The sequence below is a fragment of the Indicator indicator genome, chromosome 25, assembly GCF_027791375.1.
Source record: "Indicator indicator isolate 239-I01 chromosome 25, UM_Iind_1.1, whole genome shotgun sequence".
NCBI classification, from domain to species: domain Eukaryota; kingdom Metazoa; phylum Chordata; class Aves; order Piciformes; family Indicatoridae; genus Indicator; species Indicator indicator.
In genome coordinates this window covers 72,304-94,540 of record NC_072034.1, presented here as the reverse complement: position 1 = coordinate 94,540, position 22,237 = coordinate 72,304, and the positions used below count along the sequence as shown (strand labels likewise).

Genomic DNA, 22,237 nt, shown 5'->3' with positions numbered 1-22,237 from the left:
ATTCTATTGAACTGGAAGCCACAGACCAAATGGAAATGAGCAAAATAGGTACTAGTGAGACATCTGGCTTTCTAAAGGTGACACACACTTTACTAATTCCAAGCGCAAGGAAACCAAGGCAGGGTCATTATGGTAGCAAAACCCTTGCTGCTTATGGAGTGTGGTGCAGCTGTTAGAGGAGAGGGTTACAATGACAAACAGCCTCCCTGCTAGAAAGGTGGCAGGAAATCTATCAAACTGGACAATAAAATTGCAATTGAGTTTCTTTGGCTTTTTATAGCAGCTGCATGTATCTTGATATGTAGCTCTGCAAAACCTATCCAATTCTGTAACACTAGTCCTTTATGTACTGGTTCTTTATCATAGAAGGGTGTTATAAATTAGTGGCAAGAATGGTGCAAAGGGCTGTAAAAAGGAAAAATAAGCAGTAACCCAATACAATTAGAGATGGAATAATGAAAACACAAATTGGTTATTCCCTTCCCGATGTTAAGGAAATATTTTTGTCCCCATAATGCCCACATTACTTTGAAAGCATGCTAGAAATCAAACCCCCACAAGATGCACTTAGCATCAAACGATTTGCCCACTGAATTATGCCTACACTTGCAGCAGGACTTGGGGATGCTGGATGATGAGAAGCTCAATATGAGCTGGCAACATCAGCTCCCAGCCCAGAAACCACTGTGTCCTGGGCTGCATCCCCAGCAGTGTGGGCAGCAGGTGGAGGGAAGGAATTCTGCCCTTCTGCTCTGTTCTGCTGAGACTCCACCTGCAGCGCTGGGTCCAGCTCTGGAGACCCCAGCACAAGAAAGACATGGAACTGTTAGAGCAGGTCCAGAGGAGGCCACGAAGATGACGCATGAGGCTGGAACACCTCTTCTATGAAGACAGGCTGAGAGTTGGGGCTGTTCAGCCTGGAGAAGAGAAGGCTGCAGGGAGGCCTTAGAGACTTCCATGATTTTAAGAGGCCCTCCAGCAGAGCTGGAGAGGGACTTTTGACAAAGGTATGGAGTGACAGGACAAAGGGTAATGGCTTCAAACTGGAAGAAGTTTGATTTAGATTAGACATTGGGAAGAAATTCTTGCCTATGAAGGTGATGAGGCAGTGGCACAGGTTGCTCAGAGAAGTTGCAGAGGCTCCAAGCCTTCAAGAGTTGAAAGCCAGGCTGGGTGGAGCCTTGAGTAAGCTGGGCTAGCAGGAGATGTTCCTGCCCATGGCATGGGGTTTGGAACTAAATGACCTTTAAGGTCCCTTTCAAGTCAAACCATTCTATGATTCTATATGAACCTCAATATTGGTGTAAAACAGATTACAAAAACAGTTATCATTAGATATTAATATCAATTTAGTAAGGTTTGACCACAAAGAGCTTTTCTCATGACAGAAGACACCCTCTAGTCTTACAATGCTAGCTGTAAATTGCATGTATTGTTTATTAAAAAGATCAAACAGAGCATTATGTCCAATTCTGGGCTCTCCAGTTCAGGAGAGACAGGGAAGAGAGAGAGAGCCCAACAGAGGCCATGAAGATGCTGAGAGGACTGGAGCATCTCTGAGAAGAAGAAAGGCCGAGACACCTGAGGCTGTTTAGCCTGGAGAAGAGCAAAGTGAGAGGGGATCTTCTCAGGGTTTGGCAAGAGATAAAGAATGGAGGTCAAGAGAATGAGGCTGGGCCCTTTTCATTGGTGCCCAGTGGCAGGACAAGGGCCAACAGGTACAAACTAGAACCCAGGAGATTCCACCTAAATGTGAAAAAAGACGACGCCTCTGTGAGGGTGCCAGAGCCCTGGAGCAGGCTGCCCAGAGAGGTTGTGGAGACTCTGGAGGGATTCCAAACCCACCTGAACATTGTGATTCGGGGCAACCTGCTCTGGATGACCCTGCTTGAGTAGGAAAGTTGGACTGGATGATCTCCAGAGGTCCTTTCTGACACCTACCATTATGTGATTACCTGTACCTCATTTTTGGTATTTTCCAGAACTGAGGGGTTTTTTAGTAACATTTGACCCTGGTATCACAATATAATCTTGGGCTGCCCTCTCTGAACCCTAGACCATTGATCTGCCACATTAAGTCACTGAAGACAATGACCAAAAACCTATAGAAACATTTTGATGTTGAAACTGAATGAGATTTCCAACATTACATTATCTTACAAAGAGAGTCTTAAGAACAGAAGGACAGCTTAGAAAACAACACGCTAGGTAATGCTAAAATTCAATACACCAAAGCTCTGCACAACCCGGGTATATAGGTAGTCTTCCTTCACTCATCTCTCCATCTTTCCCCAGGGACAGCTCCTCAGCAGCTCCCAGAATGACACAAATGTTTTAATTATGCCAGTTTCTATAAAGGCACAGTAGGGATCTTCAGTCTGGCTTTGGCTTGCTCTTGTACCATCTATTCCACCTATGTCCTCTGTATCTTGGGGGAAAGAGAGGAAGCACATTTTTTGAAGACTGCAAAGCCAACACAAAAGATTTAGAACACCTCCATTCCATTCCAACCCAGGGCATTCAATGATTCTAGGAACTAAAATGTGATCTCTATAAGGATTAGAATTTGGTCCTGGATTCTTTGCACCTGGATTTCATCTATCTAAGTGACTATTTAATGATATTATTCCACACATTTTTCTTATGCAGATTACTACATTTGTCTCCCCGTAGCCCAATAATCTACCATCAAGCTATGAATGGGATAAATTAACTGAGCTGCAAAGTCAAAATATTCTTGCTATCTGCTAATTGATTTTTTTTTTTGAGGAAAAATTAATACAAAATCAAGGACCTCAGAAGCAGCACCAACTCCTTAGAACCAAGGACCTCAGAACCACCACCAATTCCTTAGAATCATAAAGTGAACTTCAGGATTCCCAGATGCCTTATGTGGCACCATTAAGTTGCACGCATTTAGAAATGCATAATTTATAATTAATCATAAGCATTTTGGATAAACTAAAGTAATTAGAAGGCTCACCCTGGCCTCACTCTTTTGTTTAAAATAAAACAGGGCAATAATCTTTTATGCTGCTGTGCCTTGATGGAGATTCAACTAGTAACTTCTATGCTAGAACCCTGGTTGTAACAACAAAAAAAATCGTAAGAATAATGAAAGATAATAGCCTCATTCATACTGCAAGGACTTGCTTTCTCCCACTGTGTTCCATGACAACATAACAGCTGAAGCCTCTGTCTTAACTTAAATTTCTTTGCTTTTTAGTGGTTTGTTTTGCATAGTTTCTGATGGTACCCAAAAGAGTTTTTATGAAGGCACCTTGGCGCCACCTTGTGTTTGTGCCATTAAAGGCAAACCTAGGACTAAAATCTACCAGAAATGCTCCTGGTTTTTAAACACAATTTGACCAACAGCAACAACAAAATTAACATTTAATTGGCAAACGTTTTAAGTTATGCTCAGTTACAGGTATTTTGGCAAACACAGAACATAGATTGACTTGAGTTGGAAGGAACCTTAAAAGATCATCTAGTTCCAAATCCCTCCCTGACATGGGTGAGGACACCTCCCACTAGACTAGGTTTGCTCATCCAGCCTGGTCTTAAACACTTCCACAACTTCTCTGGGCAGCATGTCCCAGCGTCTCACCACTCTCACAGTAAAGAGCTTCTCCCTAATGTCCAACCTAAATCTAACCCTGCTCTAGTTTAAAACGATCATCCCTCATCCTATCACCACAGGCCCTTCTAAGAAGTCCCTCCCCAGCTTTCCTGCAGTCCCCTTCAGGTAGTGGGTATATCATTGGGCTTGTACTTAACTGCTGATCTCCAAGACTATCTCACTGTATGAGAGAGCACTTCAAGGCTTTAACCCTAATTACATAGTGTAACAAAATTGCCCAAATATTTGGCTTACCTTAGAATGTGTGATGGACAGTGTGTCTACCCACACACGCCAGCCACCCCACTCATATTTGATTGCATGGTAGAGCAGAATCCGAAATACGGTGTACACCATCTCAGTTATCTTCTGTTCCTCAGAGCTCTTGGGGTTGAAACAGCAAAGGGAAAGCATCCACTCCTGCCAGACAGAGCACTGCAGCAAACTCCTGCAAAATACATGCATGCTATTTAATCAGATTTCAAAATCTTAGAAATATCAGATAAGTCAGGGATTCAAAATGTTTAAAACAGCTCCTATGAGAAAAGTTCTCTAATTTTACATACTGAAGACTAGAATATGGAATTTGCTGAACAGCAATGAAGCTGTCTCTGCTTAATGAGTCTAATTTACAAAGAGACCTCGTTACTTAGTTTATGTACATTTAGCAAGTCTTACCTCCTATTCTCTCTGCTGTTATTAAAAAGTTTAATCATATCTGAAAGAAAGGCCCTCCGAACCTCCAGAGTTTCTGGGCACTGTGGAGAATTACGCAGCAGGATTGCAATAACCTTCAAAATCTCTGAAAAGCAGTTCACAAGTGAAAAAATATTAGCACTTATCACAGCACAACATTCAGGACATCTTCTAATGTGACCAAAAAAAACAGGGGCACTGCATAAAAACAGTTGAATACATCTCTGTTTGAGGAGAAGGTTTAATTAAGACAAATCCCTTCATCCAAGACCTGTCAGACCTGGTCACCATCAAACAGCTGAAGAAAGAATCCAAGTTTAACTATTCTAATTTTCACTTTGAATTATCAGGTTTAAGCAGCACAAATATTACTGCTTGATAAATAACAAGCTATCAGAATTTGTAAGAACCTTTTAATAAGTTCACAAGGCAATGCATCCATTATAAAAATCAATTGATAGGAAAAGTGCAAAGATTTTGCTCTGCATTAATAATTTGGAACTTTCAAAGAACATGAACAACTTAGAATCATGGAATTGTTAGGGTTGGAAGGGACCTCAAGGATCATCCAGCTCCAACTCCCCTGCCACGGGCAGGGACACCTCACACTACAGCAGGTTGCTCACAGCCACATCCAGCCTGGCCTTAAAAACCTCCAGGGATGGGGCTTCTACCACCTCCCTGGGCAACCTGTTCCAGGGTCTCACCACCCTCATGGCGTAAAATTTCTTCCTAACATCCAATCTCAATCTACCCGCTTCTAGTTTTGCTCCATGCCCCCCAGTCCTATCACTACCTGACATCCTAAGAAGTCCCTCCCCAGCTTTCCTGTAGGCCCCCTTCAGATACTGGGAGGCCACAATAAGGTCTCCTCAGAACCTTCTCTTCTCCACACTTGAACAGCCTCAACTGTTTCAGTCTGCCCTCATAGGAGAGGTGCTCCAGCCTTCTGATCATCCTTGTGGCCCTTCTCTGGACATGCTCCAGCACCTCCAGATCCTTTTTGTAATAGGGGCTCCAGAACTGGACGCAGTACTCCAGGTAGGGTTTCACCAGAGCTGAGTAGAGGGGGAGAACTTCTGATTGTATTTTACAATTTCTGTTACACAAAAAAGTTTGAGAAAGGGGACAAAATCTTTCTGATATAAAATGTCATCTCTTGTGACAGGAACTGGAACAGGTTGCTCAGGGAGGTGGTTGAGGTCCCATCCCTAGAGATATTCAAGGTGAGGCTGGACAGGGCTTTGGGCAACCTGACCTAGTTGAGGATGTCCCTGCTGACTGGAGATGGGGTTGGACTAGATGACCTTTGGAGGTCCCTTCCAACCCAGGCCATCCTATGAGCATACTGTTTTCTGTACTTCTAGGAGACAATTATTTTATGGATACATTCCACCTTTTGACGCAGTGGGGTGGTCACTGGTCTTGGGTTTTTTGTTTGGTTGTTTGTTTTGTTTTGTTTTTTTTTGGGGGGGGAGGATTTGTTATATACAAAGCATATCAATAATGTGTATAATCCAGGAAAGGAGATCAGTATTTTCCCTATAGTTCAAAAGATATCTAAAATTTCCTAACAAGATATTACCCACAAAGTAATCTAACCAAAACAATGAGCAGATACATTTCTCCTACTTTCCGTCCAGCGCAGTCATACTGAATGTAACTTAAGATGAAGGCTGTTTCCAATATTTTAGGTAATTTAGTCTGAATTCACTAATATTGCAATCAGAATTTTGCTGGACCCTTAACATGTATTAAATCAAAGTATCCTGTGCAGGCACATGTTGAAAAACCTTCCATTCCATGACTACACAGCCAAGAAAGGTGAGTTATGAATCACAGACACACCTAGACAGACAAGAAGGCTTTCCAAAAGCTATACAGACATGCATACTAAATCTTTCCCACTAAATGCACAGTATCTTTCACTTGCTATGGAAGACAATAGAAAACTCTGATCAGGATTAAGACTGCTGAATGTGATTAATGAGCTTTCTCATGTCCCTTTTTTATAGGGCAGACTTTTCTTATGGTAGCACTTAGAAATGTATGTTATTCTTACGAGGGTTTTGTATCTTCACTGTTGAATCTGAGTCAGGATGCTGTTTATGGATCACTTGAGTGCAAATCTGTTCAGTCAGAATCTAGCAAGAGAGAACATGATGTCACATCAATGTTCATGGATACATCCTTCATACAGCACCATCATTATTTCGCTGTGGTTCTGAACATGAACCAAACCCCCCACTTGTTCTCTTTATCTTTCTTGATAATTTAATTCATCTTTGTTGTCTCTTTATCATACACTGGAAGAGAAACCTGATCAAAACAGTCATCATAAGGCAAGACCATGCTGTAAAAAAATTCTATGTATATGAGTGTCTGCTTGAGATATTCAGGCTCCTCGTTATCCAGAATTATTCATAATGAGAATAACCAAGTTAAAGGAAGGAGGGGAAAAAAAAACCATCTCAAAAGAGTGAAATTTCTCAGCTGCACCACACTAGGGTTTAATGTCATCTGGAACACATCACAGCAAATATGCAAGCAATTTTCTAACAAGGTCTTACAAGTAATCAGGAAGATTGGATCCTAACTACAGTATATTACTACCTCAAACAGGACATTGTATGTGGTCATGGTGATTAAGCTTGTCTGAAGCATCAGCCTTTCAGCCAACAAAGAGAACAATCCATGTCCAAGCATGACTTCAGCTTTTCTCCTACAACAGTACAGAAAGATAAAACAAAACTTATGTATTCAACTTGCTTTAGGCAGGGAAGTTTAACAACTGTGCCTCAAGAAACACAGTATCTCTGGAAACATCTTTCTTTTTTTGTTCCTCAAGGCTTTCACTTTTGGTTAAGGAAAAGGGCAAGTATTCAAACGCTTAAAGGACAAGTCATTCCCTGAAGACAGACAGAAGACAGCTAACTTTCTTCCATAAATGCAGTCTGCTCACCCCTGGGCCCAGAAAGCTGAAACACACCTGTAGGGAATCTGTGATGAATGCCACTAAGGAAAGGGCACCCTTACCTCATTTTACTCAAAAATACCACCATGGACAGCGATCTCAAGAGTTATCTATTCTTGGAGTCACCTGAAGGCACATTCAAGTAAGTTCTCAGTAATTAACACGGAGTTCAATCTCACCAGTCTCATTCTTGCTTCTAATTTCAATGGAATTAAGGAAAAATGACTACTTTAAAAATCAGGCAGCCATCCTGCAAGTAGGCATTAAATGAACTTGGTAAGGAATTGGTAATACCTGGGCATGAGTTACCCATGGCAAGTAACTCCTCCACATCAGAAATGTATTAATGACAAACAGACCAAAGGGTACTTGAAAAACAGTAGATCCTCTTCAGTGAAGCACATTTAGTGATTCGCTTCCAATACAGCCTTTTTCTTTTTTACTTTACAAACATAGATTCATAGAACAGTTTGGGTTGGAAGGGACCTTAAGGATCATCAGTTCCAACCCCCTGCCGTGGGCATGGACACCTTCCATCAGCCCAGGCTGCTCAAGGCTTCATCCAACGTGGCCTTGAACACATCCAAGGAGAGGGCATCCACAACCTCCCTGGGCAACCTGTTCCAGTGTCTCACCACCCTCACTGCAAAGAACTTCTTTGTAATCTCCAGTCTAAATCTCACCTCTTCCAGCTGCAAGCCACTCCCCCTGCCCTATCACAACAAGCCCTTGTAAAAAGTCCCTCCCCAGCTTTATTGTAGGCCCCCTTCATGTAGATATACACACCAAATAATAGATACACAAGATGAAACATAGGTTGTGATATCTACATTGTCCTTCTTTTTTTGACAGGGTTTGTTTTAAAAACTAACCCAATACTTACTTTGGAGCAAGATGCTTTAAGAAATATCCCATCACTTTAAGAGCTTGCACTCTGATGCCTTCACTTTGAGATGCTAAAAGCTTGTAGATAACCCTAAGTGGAGAAAAGACAAGGCTTCCTAAAATAATTGAAATACAGACATTTTTTGCATGACCCATTAACTGCAAGAGATTACAAAGGCATTTCAAAAAACAGCTATTAATAAGACTACCAAAAAAAAAGCATAATATTTCTGTTCATCCAGAAAACTAACAAGCAATTGTTGTAGCATAAATGTGGATGGATAGGAATAGCCATGTAGGGAAGGAAATTTATTACTAGCACTGATATTTGACATCTGTGCATACTACTGCTACCTCAGGAGGTAGTGAGGGAGACACCAAATCAGGAGGCATTTGCATTTCACCTGCACTGATTCCTGCTCTTTAGCTCATCATGATGCTTTACAAGCACTTAGGATTCTCGCTGAAGATTTAAGAGCATGTCTGTAGCAAAGCACTAGGCTAAACTAAGTGCAATTTAATCAGTTCTAGACAAAGTTTTCCCAAGAAGGAAAATGAGGTTGTAACAAACAGAACAAGGAAAGTGCCAGCATAAGTGATCAAAGTCTAGTAAATGAATAAACAACTGGACGTACAGTCTTGTAGTGAGAAGTGTCCAGTAACCTTAAACATATTTGACATGAGCAATTTGTAATGCTGCACACAGATCTCATCATATCTATCTATGCCTTCTACTCTTGAACAAGAAATCAGACTAGTGTTTAATCTTAACTTCTCAAACATTTATTAAAGCTTAATCTTCTCATTGGCATTGGCCTCCTGTCACTGTGAAGAACAACAAATGCATGATTTTGTTCCTTCTAAACATCCCACAAAATCATGACACCAAAATATATTTATCAGCTACATCTCATTTCATTCAAGGCTTACTTGTTAGACAGTAAAGTGCTTATCAGTATGTCACTATCTGATTTTTAGCTGAGCTCTGCTTCATGGAATGGGACAGAGCTTTGAATTTGTGAAATAAGGGAAATAAGATTTAGCTTAAACCAACACAGGCTCCTAATCTCTCTCTGAAAGAAGGAAAGATCCATTTCCTGATGCTCCATAAAATTATATTGGAACAGAAGGGAGAGTTCCTAGCCTTTAGGAGGAATATTTTCCAGAGAAAATTTGTATCACTCTACTGGGCGGAGGGGAGAATTAAAAAAATAAAAATAAAAATCTAATTTCAATGATTAAGTCTTTCTAAAAATATTCCATGTTACAAAAGCACACTTCAGATCAGCCAGCTGTCAAGAGTTGAAAGGACTTACTCAAGCTTTTCACCCTTATCTCCATACACAACTGAGTACTAGTTATATATTCCTTCACTCTTACATACCTGAAAACTTACGTATTTCAAAAACTACCCAGGATAACTGAACTGAGACAGGAAAACCTAGTTCTAGGTAAATATTTAAGTGAAAACCCATGAGTGATTACAAATCAGTTATCTATAACAATTTATCCTGGAGAAAGCTGCAGCCACAGCAGCTGTAGAACCAAAACAATTATCAAATCCACGATGCAATGTTTGTTCAAGCAACAGAATCCATTTCCCTGCTTGTCCTGACAAAACAGTATGAAACTTTGTGAGAAGAAATATTCCCTTCCTCTTACTATTTCTTCAGTAGATTGGTTAATTTTAAAAGTTTAATTAAGAAAACTCAACATATTTACAAATCTTTGCCAAATGATTTTGAAGTGTCAAGAATATGGTGTTTTAATTGCAAGGAGATGTATCATGAAGCATACAACCCACTGAACAACCAGAGGCAATACAGGAGCAAAGAATGGAACAAATGAGGCAAGAAAACAAAGTGATTTCTCACTATGATCTCACTATTCACAGTGAGTTGTCAATATGTCTTCTGCCAGTCGTTAAATAAAACCCAACATGTTGCACTGCAGATCCAACATGACAGTCAAATACTTTATTATTTAGGGTTGTTACTAGTTTCCCACAGCATAATACATTACCATATAAAAGAAGTCAAAGCTGAAGAAAATGGGTAAATAAAATAGAATTAAAATAAAAAATAAAATAAAAATAAAAACAAACAAGCAAAAAAAAACCCAACAAAAATACGGCCCTGCCTGAATGTTGTCTCTTGAGAAATGGCAACTGAAGGAAAATAGATGTACAAATAGGGGTTAACCAAGAGGTACAAGGAAATGTATGAAACCAGGCTCTGCTTTATACAGTGAGAGAATTACTACTTCATGTATCCTTCTAGGAATAGTTCTTACATTTGTTTGCTTGTTTCATTTTTTTTCCACCCATTATGTCCAGGGCAGGGTCATTTTAAACTACACAAGTTCAATAATGTGACCACCTTCTGAAAGCCATAAGACAAAAATTACAGTCATAACTTAATTCTTCCTCCAGTAGATCTTTTCTCTTATACTTTTACTATTGGTAGAATTTGCTACTTTCCCTACTTTTCTCTTCCAACAGTGTTAAGACAGTATTTTTTTGCTTTTGGAAAAGCAGATTGTGAACAATCCATACCACAACATGCTAAATTTAAACAAGTAAAAGGTTTCTTCTGTAAAAGTCCCTTAATGCTTTACATATTAAAGGAAGGAAAGAAAGCTAACAAAGATCAGAAGAAACCCGAACCCATTTTTGCCAGCCCACTTTCGGTTCTAAAACGTAAGAATGGAAGGCCAAAGACAAAGTGCAAGCAGATGGAGACTTAACATTACTGTAGAGATTAACTCACATCAATCACTACCTGTTAAAACCTGACTGACAGCTTGGAAACATTCAAAAAGAGACCTCAGTAATAATAAATCAAACAGCTCCTCTTGTCAAAAGAACACCTAGACACAAAAATCTCCCACAATGAGGAGTCTAAGACTCCAACACTGACAAGAGCTTTTCAGATTCCATGGGAATTCTAGCAAGCAATAGTATGATCAAAATACTATTTCCCTTTCGCCCACTTACAAAATCCAAACTTACTGTAATCCATTCCTCTGATCAAAAGCAGGGATCATAGAGCTGGGATGCTCTGACATCAGAGCAACAAGCAACTGTAAGACATCCATTAGATTGTCATCCTGTGGAACACAAGTTATAAATTTGAGTTAAAAATGTACATACACAAGAACAATCCACTACAAAGCATTTCAAATAGATCTGGACAGTAATAATAAAAACTTGGGGCCAAAACAATTAGGACAGGATCAAAAGAGCTACAGATTTGGAAAGCAAGTGCAGAATTACCAAGAACACTCTTTAATTTTTAGAGTGAAAAGTGATACATCTCTGTCTGGCACGGAAGCCTTTGACAAGGAATGGACTATTGGATTATGCTATTTCCTTCCACACATATGCTCATGTATTTCCTGAGGGATTTCCTCCTCTTTTACTGCACAGGAGCTAGAAATAAACTGCTGCAAGTTTTCTGAGGCACAGGGTGCTGCGCAATGCTAAAAAAAAAACCAAAAAACCCAACAAGAACAAAAGTCCAAGCAAAAAAAACCAAAACCACACCACCAACAAAAGCCCATTGCCCCCAAAAAACATAAATAAAAAAAAGCAAGAGAAAGGAAAAAAAAAAGCCAAAACAAACAACAAAAAAAAAATCATTTGCCACAGAAAACAGGTAACTCAAGCTGCTCAATAAAGTTTTCCATACTATTAACCTGAAGGACCCTAAAGTACAGTTTATCATTTGTCTCCAGCTAATTTTAATTAAAAACATCCTACAAAGTAGCAAAACACAACCATTTTTCCATTCTTTGTGGTACTAAAATGAAAGCTTATTTAAAAAGCCAAACACAAAAAGCTCCAACACTTTCCAACACTTCTGAACACATCCTCTGATGCTTTTTCCAGTTGTGCATCCTCTGAACAACTGTGCTCACCTTCCATTACAGACTATCACTGATGAATGATCTCATGAGAAGGATAAATTAAACTTTTTGTTGGTGGTGTCGATGTTTTTCTGATCTTCAAACTTGATACCTAATTCTGTGGGATTCAGCATTTATTGATGACCTGACCATGCACACTGCTCAGAGTTAAAATACCAGCTTCACATCTGAAGGCTAAATAAAGCTCCTTCTATTTGGGCTTATCCTTACATGTTTCCAAAAGTCTTACTTTTTCATCTCCATGTATTACTTGACCATGGTACTACCAGCTAGAAGTAACCAGCATAGTGAACACAAGGAAAATATAAGTGTTAACAAAACGGGAAAAAATCCATACTGCTTGAAGTTCAATTAATTCCTTATTTTACCAATTTCAAGCACCCTTACAGAGATGAGATCAGGTAGATTTATGTCCCTATTTCCCTTGTCTTTGATGTTGCACCTGGCATAAAGTGCCTTTTCCTAGCACTAAAACATGAAGATGCAGATGTATCAGTGGTAACCAACATTTTCTTGCAGTCTCTTAGATTCCATTAACATATATATTTTTTTCTTTTTTAATGCATGTTCCCAATTTTATTGCTTTACTTAAGAAGCAAAATTTAGAAAAAAAAGAAAACAGAAAACACCAAAACAAAAATGACTTAGCACAAACCAAGGTTTTGTCTGGTTGCCTTTTTTTTTTTTAAAGTCCACCTCACCATCTGTTTTTCTGCTTGGTAAATAGATTGGCAGAACAACATAAGAAACCATTTTTGACTTAGTGGCTTAATGAATTTCAACCTAAGACTGAACACAGTTCTTAAATCACTGCAGGAATATTGGCAGTTCAGCGCACTGCACTGAAGCGTTGGACAATGTTGGCTATTTCCTCTGCAGGGCCAACCTGTGCAACACAGAAGGTAAGATTTGAAAACATCCAACTCTTTCGTACTGCCAAACAACAGAACCTCTCCTCCCATACATCCCCAGATCAAAAATTACCTCATGGATAGTGAGCAGGTAATTGAGGATAGCCTGCAATTCATCTTCTTTTATTCCATAGTCCTTTAAAAAACAATCATGGTTTTAAGGATCATTTTCAAGAGAAAAGTGCAGTTCCAAAAAGAGCAATATTACAAGCAATGGTGATACCCACAGCAAGTCCCATAGGACAAATTTGTTTTCACTTGGGAGTATAATGGCTTCAGAGATCCAAGATAGCTTTTTCCCTGGCCCAAAAATACTCACTAAAGGTTATGTAAGTGCTTAAAGACAACTCGACATGAGCCAGCAATGTGCCAGAAGGCCAACAGCATCCTGACCTGGATCAGGAACACTGTGGCCAGCAGGAGTGGGGATGGGATTGTTTCCCTAGACTAAGCTCTGGCAAGGCCACAATTTAAACACTGGGTTCAATTTTGGGCCTCTCACTACAAGAAGGTCATTGAGGGACTGGAGCAGGTCCAGCGAAAAGAAACAAAGCTGGGGAAAGGTCTGGAGAACAGGGCTGGTTAGGAGCAGCTGAGGGACCTGGGGATGTTTAGTGTGGAGAAAAGGAGGCTGAGGGGAGACCTTACTGCTCTCTACAACTCCATGAAAGAAGGGTGGAGCAAGGTGGGAGTTGGTCTCTCCTTCTTAGTATCAGGTCAGAGAATGAGAGGAAATGACATGAAATCGTGCCAGGGCAGGTTTAGGTCAGAGAATAGGAAATACTTCTTTGCTGCTAGAGTGGGGAGGCACTGGAACAGGCTGCCCAGGAAGGTGCTCGAGAAATGTGTAGACATGGCACTCTGGTTCAATGGCCCTGGTGGTCTTAGGTTGACAGGTTGGACTCGTCAACCTTAGAGGTCTTTTCCAAACAAAACAATTCTGTAATTCGAACACAGGCACAAAAAGAAGCCAGACAGTAACAGAGCAGATGAAGGTATTAGAGTAAAACATCTTAACTGACACAGACAATTTGAACTGAGAGCTTCCTATTAATAGAAGAATTAAATTAAGATGGCAAAGAGGATTCAACAGTAGACCAAGATTGTAAGCCTGTTAGCTATGCTGACAGCTGCTCACTGCTTATTTTTCACTACAGAATCCTATCTTCAGCTGCTAGCAATTTTGCAAAAATTTCAATTATTTATGGTGCCTTGTGGTCTTCTTTGGTGAAAATAAAATATAACCAAATAGTCTCTAAGAACAAGATTAAGGGTAAGGAAATGCAGGTTTCTCCACTTCTAGGGCTTTTATTTTTAAAAGCAAGTCTCTCATTTCCCACTGGGTACAAATAGAAAATTTGGAGAAGAATCAACCTTTTACAATGGATGTGCTTTTTACTACTCTTGTGAATCTCTGCCTCAAACTGTCCAAGTTAGAAATCTCTTACATAAACTTTAAAAATAAATAATAGTTATGCAAACACTTGAAATCTCTCTGAATTTGATAACTAAATTGTCCCAGATACTTCAGCTGTAGAATATCCAATTTTAAGAAAGAGTCAAGAGCAACACGGGGGAAGAGAGGAAAAGGATTCAAGCACAGAAAATTCAGTTTACAGAAGGGAAGGAAGAAGGGAAAGATCAGAGTTCACAACAGGAAAGGGTTAAGAAGAGTCTATAAGCAGTAGAAGCAATATTCTTCTAATGTGTAAGAAATGTTTGTGAAACTTAGTGATGGAGCCTTTCCTATTCTCCTCTGTCCCACAGCACATAATGTTACATACAGTGACAGGACGAGGGATAGTGGCTTCAAGCTGGAAGAAGCTAGATTTGGATGAGACATTAGAAAGCAATTCTTGCCCATCAGGGTGATGAGGCACTGGAACAAGTTGCCCTAAGAAGCTATGGAGGTTCCAAGCCTGGAAGTGTTGAAAGCTAGGTTGGCTGAGGCCTTGAACAACTTGGTCTACTAGGAAGCATCCCTGCTTATGGAAGGGGGTTGGAACTAGATGATCTTTAAGGTCCTGTCCAACCAAGACTATTCTGTGATTCTATGAAATGTTTCTCTTTAAGCACTTCTGATGTAGGAGATACTGTTCTTGTCAAAAAAACAACAAATGGAACCAAATGCTTCCTTCTTTTGCAGCAAATGTTTCTAAGTTAATGATTTAGCAGTTACACTTCAGATAAAAACAGTTTAAAATGGAGGAAAAGGCATCTTTAACACTGATGCCTGCCACACCAAAAAAGTGCATCCTTCATGGTATTTCTATTTACTCATGTGCTGGGTTAAGCTGAATATTTGCTGCTGTTACTCAAAACCATCCTGTCTCATGTTAGCTTCAAAAGTAAAGTGCTGGCTGGAGCAAAGTATCCTGGGGCTTGAAGCTCAGATTGGAACATCAAAGGCTTCCTGTGTTGAGTGCCGCTTTTGGGTTTTGCATTTGGGGTATTGGCTCTTTTCTGCGGGGATGGTGGCAACACAAATGGGAGTTGGGTAGCTGTCTGGCTTCTGCTTTATGCTGTGCTTTCTTTTTTTTTCCCCTGCAAATAGGCTAAGCTAAGGTAGTTGTGCATGGTATTATTAACTAATGTAATTGTGCATTGTATTATTATTACCTCATTTGCTCTGTAAAATGCTTTATCTCAATAATTCTTATCTCAACCCAGAGGTTTTTTTGTGTGTTACTTTTTCCTCACTTCTGTGTTGGGGGGAACAGGCAGGTTAACCCATCACACTGCATTAACCTGTTACAACTTACTTACAAAATTAAAAAAAACCCAAAACTGTATTAAGGAGCATTTCTTTCTGAAATGAAACTTAGATATCCTATGATAATTTAAAGTTCTCCTACCTTCATCACTAGCTGTTTTACAAACATCAACAAGAACGCTCGCAGAGATAAAATCTCTTTCTGAGTAGGTCGTGGCCCATCTACAAAAGAACAGAAGGAGATACATGAAATGCCAACCAACAGCTGTTGTTATCATAGTATGTATCTTCACAGGAAGAAAAATAAAATGCATTTTCTAGGTGGAGAGTGCACAGTTCTAAGTAAAGTTCTCTTTCCCTCACTTCAGCCTACAGAACAGTAGGGCATTTTGTCACTGTTTATAAGCAAACAACCAGTGAGGTTCTGCTAAGGCTTTTATGAAATAGTTTTCTAAAGCCCTCTAAATTCTTCTGATGATTTTACCCCTTCCTTTGCAGTGCCTATGAACCAACTTCATCCAGGGAGTAAGGCTGATGATAACTTTGTCAGCATTTCCAGATGTCGAAGTTCTGCAGTTTACAGTTGTTTTTAAAGTTCTACTGCTACAGATCACGGAACTCAATGCTATTATTACTCATTAGCCTCATGCACAACATAAATCCAGCTTACAATGATATATAAAGATCACCTTGACAGCCACGGCTTCATTTTCTAACTCAAAGGCAAAAGGACTTGCTTCTGCCAGTCCTGTGTAGCAGACTTTGCCTGAAATATTTGAAACACTCAAACCCTGAGCAGTTCCCAGGAGAAGCAAGGTTAAAAGAAACTGGTGCAACCACATCTCAAAGCTTCTTCCTGCAGAGGGCAGGAACTGCAACTGACCTTTGGCAAACACATTTGTAGGGATAGTTTTTACATTTGCCCATAGTTACTATCATCTTAAATCATCAGGGCAAAGGAAAGCAACTAGCAAATGTAAATGTTCATGTAAGTTTGGGTTTATAGAGTATAGTTGCTTCCAATATAACCAGTGTAGTTAAAATAAGCCATTAAACTATATTAGTGAGACTATCTTACAACGTACACTTGCCTCAAGCTCAATAAATCACTTCAGAATCCATGCCTTCACTAAAAAGAAAGGAGAAAACACCCACTTTGCTCCTTACAGGATGCAAAGTACTACAAAATCTTCAAGAGGAAGCACTGGTCACTTTGAGAAGCTGGAGGCAGGAGTCAGACACCTCTAAGGAGCAATCACTCCCACATCATCTGCTCTCTTTCATCACCTGCTTCCCCCTGTGAAATTTCAGAGCCTTTCCTCATTACAGGAGAGAGTAGAGATGCAAGTTACCCTCCCTTTGCACAGCTGTGTGCCAGACCTCAGAGCTGCAACTACAAGAATTGTAAAGCCACTCTTCCAGGCAGCAGTAACTCCCTTACCTGTGCCTGTTCCATCTGCATATGTTTATGTTATTGTGGTGTAGATTTCATTTCTCCCAGTTTCTTCCACAGAACTGGATTCCTTAAGTCAAGCACATACACACCCTTTTTTTTTTTTCTTGTTCTGTGTCAATGACAATCACCAAACACCTCTTCTACCTTTCTTACCCCTTCTTTCACCATGAATTCCCTGGGTAAAGCATGCTTATTAAGCAGTTTTCCAACAAGTCCAGACCCCTACACCTGTCAGACAGACTCAGCATGCTTGGCTGGAGACCAAGAAAAAAAAGCACACAGTGCTTCAGGTTCCTGCCTTGCAGTGAATCAGGGAGAGCTCTCACATGCCAAGCGCAGCCCAGCCTACGAGGAGATGGGAATGGGTCATGTGTCCTCTGCAAAGGACAGGACAGTGGAAGTGGCCTGGAGAGGCAGAGAGCGAGCAGAAATCTGCATGGGGATCACACAGCTCTCTGAAAGACAGAAATTAATTTGGTGTACTGAGTGATGGGCCATAAAAACGATCCGAGGGCTGAAACACCTCTCCTGTGAGGACAGGCTGAGAGAGCTAAGATCCTTCAGTCCCAAGAAGGAAAGGCTCCAAAGAGATGATCCTTGTGGCTTTTTGGTACTTAAAGGAACCTATAAAACAATGCAGACAGACCTTCTATCTATGAGAGGACAGGGGGCAATGGCTTATAAACTAAAAGAGGGAGACTTAGACTGGATAGAAGGAAGTTTTTGGGGTTTTTTTTTGCTGGTTTTGTTTTGTTTGTTGTTTTTTTTTTCCACTGAGGATAGTGAGAATCTGGCCCAGGTTGCCCAGAGAGGTGGTAGATGCCTGAAACCATTACAGGTCAGGTTGTTTGGGGCTCTGAGCAACCTTCCATAGCTGAAGATTGTCCCTGCTAACTGCAGGGGGTTGGACTAGATGACTTTTGGGGGTCCCTTCCAACCCAGACCATTCTATGATTTCCTTGACCACTTATATCTAATACTAATTCACATACATCATTGATGACAGAGGATATGACCTCTGAAGAAATATTTCATTAGATTGTGAAAGAAAGCTTTCAAGAATATCCTATGGAGAAAAAGCACACTGCTCAAATTGTTACAGAGAACCCACCTCATTAAAACGAAATTCCTTCTGGATCATTTAGTTCTATTCTATACATTGCACAGAATATTTGTTTAAAACCAGCATCAGCTTCTAAGAGTAGAATTAAATACATACCTATGCCCATGGGGGTTATACCACTGCGATCCTGAGGATTCACTACCCAGTAATAATACTTCAGGGTATGCATGACCAGGAGAACTGTCCCAACTCGACGGATTGCACCATATATGTTCACAGTGCCAATGAACTCAGTGGACAGGTAAGTGTACAGGGTCAGCTGAACCTACAACACCCAGTCAGGAGATCAAAAAGTCATTACAGCAGAACTGAAGCACAGCAGACACCTCCATTCTTAAATTTCCTCTTTTAAAAACACCTTAACGTTTTCCTGGCCTGGATCAGCAACAGCATGGCCAGCAGGAGTAGGCCAGTAATTGTGCCCCTGTACTCAGCACTGGTGAGATCACACCTCAAATACTGGGCTCAATTTTGGGCCCCTCACTACAAGAAAGATACTGAGGTGCTGGAAGGGGTCCAGAGAAGGACAACAAAGCTGGGGAAGGGTCTGGAGAACTGGGCTGGTGAGGAGCAGCTGAGGGACCTGGGGGTGTTTAGTGTGGATAAGAGGAGACCTCATTGCTCTCTACCACTCCCAAAAAGAGTTTGGAGTGGGGTGGGGGTTGGTCTCTTCTCCTTAGTATCAGGTGAGAGAATGAGAAGAAATGGCCTGAAATCATGCCAGGGCAGTTTTAGGTTGGAGATGAGGAAAAATTTCTTCACAGAAAGAGTGGTTAGGCACTGGAACAGGCTGCCCAGGGAGATGGTGGAGTCACCATCTCTGGAGGTGTAATGGTTTTAAGACTGTGTCGTTAATTTTTCTTTGCAAAGTTCGAGCAGAAAGTGAAAGGATATAAATAAATCACTATTGGGTGTACGAAAGCAAAATAATGATTATTCTACACACTTCAATTGGAGAGAGAGAAATGTTTAAGAGTCAGTCCTCAAAACAAGGTATGGGCAGTCCGTCTCTCTCTCAGTCTGTCTGCTGGCTGAAGATAACACACACCCCTGCATACTGACCTTGACAAGCTAAGTTTAACAAACCTCTCTCTCTGCTTCTTGGCTTTCTTCCCTCTTTGCCTGCTCTGTAGAAGGGCTGGGGGGGAGGCCCCTTGGGGAAGAAGCACAGCCCCTCAGGAGCGCCCAAGGGGCTTTGCTGTGGTTTTCTGTTGATTGTACATATTTGTAAATGTTGTGAATAGTGTATATTTGTACATAGTCATTGTGTTTCGTGGTCGATTTTAGTTTTGCTTGTAAATACAGCTTCATTAGCTTCCGGACTGAGTTAGCCTGGTTATTGTCGGTGTGGGAGAGGGATTCCAGCTCTCCACTGTAACAGGAGGTGTTTAAGAAACGTGTGGACATGGCACTTCAGGAAATTTTTAATGGCCATGGTGGTGTTAGGTTGAACTCAATGATCTTGAAGGTCTCTTTTCTTTGCATAGCTCATAGTTGCTAGAAAACCCGTGCAAACTGATGACAATTTTCATTCTGTTTCCATAACTATAGAGTGCTGTGGGTGTTTTAAGCTGACCCACATTCATAGGAGCATGAAAGCACCATCACAGGTAACTGAGATTGGATAGCTCCTCTGGAGATCATCTGAGTCAAACTCTCTGTTCAGAACAGGATCATAGAAGAAGTGTTAGAGAAAGGTGCATATTTATTTTAGGCTGATTCACTATAGACTTAATTATTTACACAGCTTCTTTCCCTTTTTCTTCTGGGGAAATAATTACTTAAATCATACCTAATCATTAAATGTTTTACAACTTCAACAGTAACATTGTTAGTGCTGTCACAGTTTTTGAAATGCAAAGCAAACCCTTGTGGAAGGGATAAAAAAATTTGTAAGAGAGTTTCAAGTAGAACCATCTGGAAAGCGTCCATACAAGCTGCTCAGTTTCAGAGAAATTAAATTCACCAAAACACTCTGCAAGGATTATGTCAATTTAAATTAAGACTTGAAATATGATACCCAGAATAATTTGTCTTCATAGTTGCTGATGTTATTCCAACTAATCCGCCCAAAAGTCCTTCTCAATGTGCAACACCAGCTGGGTCAGGGACTCCAGAAGTAACTCCCAACTCTGCTCTATAGAAAGTGGCAGATTTCTAAACTCTTGAAACCTTGGAGTTTAGAAACAAGGTTTTCCTTGTCTCCTCCTAAGAAATCTGCAAACCATGACAGCTACAGGGAGAAAAGCAGAATGTGACAACAGCTCCTGCGTGGTCTAGTTGATTGCTTAGTGATCAGCTGGACTGGATGATCTTGGAGGTCTCTTCCAACCTGGTTGATTCTATGATCTCTGCTGGGAAGCCAGCACCTGTAAATCTTGTTTTCCAGACTCCCAAATCAACATATCGCAAGAAACTTTCTTCATAAGAACAAGCAATTTTACCTGTGCTGGGATATGAATCCATATTGCAGGATTAAGGAGAACATGATCACACAGCTGCTTCAGCAAGGGCGCCCCGGTGTGTAAGTTGCTTAGGTATTTTGAAAAGGCAAGGCAGAGCTCTAGCACAGCTCGGGTAACGTGGGCTTTGGAAGACTGCAAAAGAAGATCTGCTTAAGGAAAGGTCCTGCACCAAGTCTAGGAAAAGTATTTATTTCAAAAGCATTCAGCATTCATGTAAGACCTCAAGGAAGACTTGCTTTACCTTTTCTAGGCTATGTCCTATCACAAGGAAGCCCTTACAGGATAGCATCTGTTCTTGCATAGCGATGGAGTTCTTCAGCAACTCCATGATGAAAGCCAGTAAAGCAGAACTGAAAAGTACAAAGGGTTTGAAGGTAATGTCTACATGTAAATAGAGATGTTTTAAAGGGTTACAAGAAGACAGAAAGTATTTCCAAATTAACACTTAGATCACATAGGCCAGAGATACTTTGATCAGAATCTTTAAAATAAAAGGCAAGACTAGATTTTGAAAGCTCTAACTTCTTTCTTTTAACTAAGGCATTTCTAACTTTCAAATTCTGGATTCTGAGATAACCTTACAATAGCAAAAATTCTTTTGAAAACACATTCGTGCAAAAAGGCCCCAGAGAAGCATGTACTTCTCTCTGCTTCATATGACACTTAAACGATCAGTGACAAAAGCCATTCCATTTCATACAACTTTCATGTGAGCAAATATCGTAACGTTTCCAAACACAGCTTTGCTATTGATTCAAGCTTTTGCAGCTCTCTGCTGCTGCCAGAAGGAATGTTCCTGCCTTTCCCCTTGTATCAAAGCACTGGTGTCTATGAATCAAGACCTTAGCCCAGCAGATGCAGAGAGGGATGATTCTGCCCCTCTGCTCTGGAGTGCTGTGTCCAGCTCTGGAGCCCTCAACACAGGAAGGACATGGACCTGATAGAGCTAGTCCAGAGCAGGGCCACAAAAATGATCAGTGGGCTGGAGCACCTCTGCTACAAGGACAGGCTGAGGGAGCTGGGGGTGTTGAGCCTGGAGAAGAGAAGGCTCGAGGGAGCCACCTTCCAGTACTTGAAGGGGGCCTGCAAAGGCTGCAGAGGGACTGTTTCCAAAGGCCTGCAGGGATAGGATGAGGGGAAATGGCTTGACACTAGAGCAAAGCAGATTGAGACTGGATGTTAGGAACAAGTTCTTTACCATGAGGGTGGTTGAGCACTGGAACAGGTTGCCCAGGGATGTGGTTGAGGCCCCATCCCTAGAGATATTCAAGGTGAGGCTTGATGGGGCTCTGGGTGACCTGATCTAGCTAAGATGTCCCTGCTCACTGCAGGGGTGTTGGACTAGCTGACCTTCGGAGGTGCCTTCCAACCCAGGTGATTCTATGAAACCCCCTCAAATACTGGGCCAGTCTGCAACTGAATCAAATCCCTGACTCATCTGCAACTACAACTGCAATGAACAGTA

General features: G+C 40.8%; 1 protein-coding gene across 1 annotated transcript in view; it reads right to left on the bottom strand.

Moving 5' to 3' along the window:
* LRBA (LPS responsive beige-like anchor protein) overlaps positions 1–22,237 on the bottom strand; it is a 352,375-nt gene that overhangs the window by 295,385 nt on the left and 34,753 nt on the right. The window contains exons 11-21 of the mRNA XM_054392204.1: positions 21,014–21,122; positions 20,752–20,904; positions 18,404–18,572; positions 15,871–15,950; positions 13,089–13,151; positions 11,188–11,285; positions 8,176–8,268; positions 6,932–7,040; positions 6,381–6,462; positions 4,301–4,424; positions 3,878–4,070 (exon numbers count right to left, since the gene is read on the bottom strand). Of these exons, the coding sequence (XP_054248179.1) occupies positions 3,878–4,070; positions 4,301–4,424; positions 6,381–6,462; positions 6,932–7,040; positions 8,176–8,268; positions 11,188–11,285; positions 13,089–13,151; positions 15,871–15,950; positions 18,404–18,572; positions 20,752–20,904; positions 21,014–21,122 (1,273 nt within the window). The remainder of the gene's footprint in view (positions 1–3,877; positions 4,071–4,300; positions 4,425–6,380; positions 6,463–6,931; positions 7,041–8,175; positions 8,269–11,187; positions 11,286–13,088; positions 13,152–15,870; positions 15,951–18,403; positions 18,573–20,751; positions 20,905–21,013; positions 21,123–22,237) is intronic.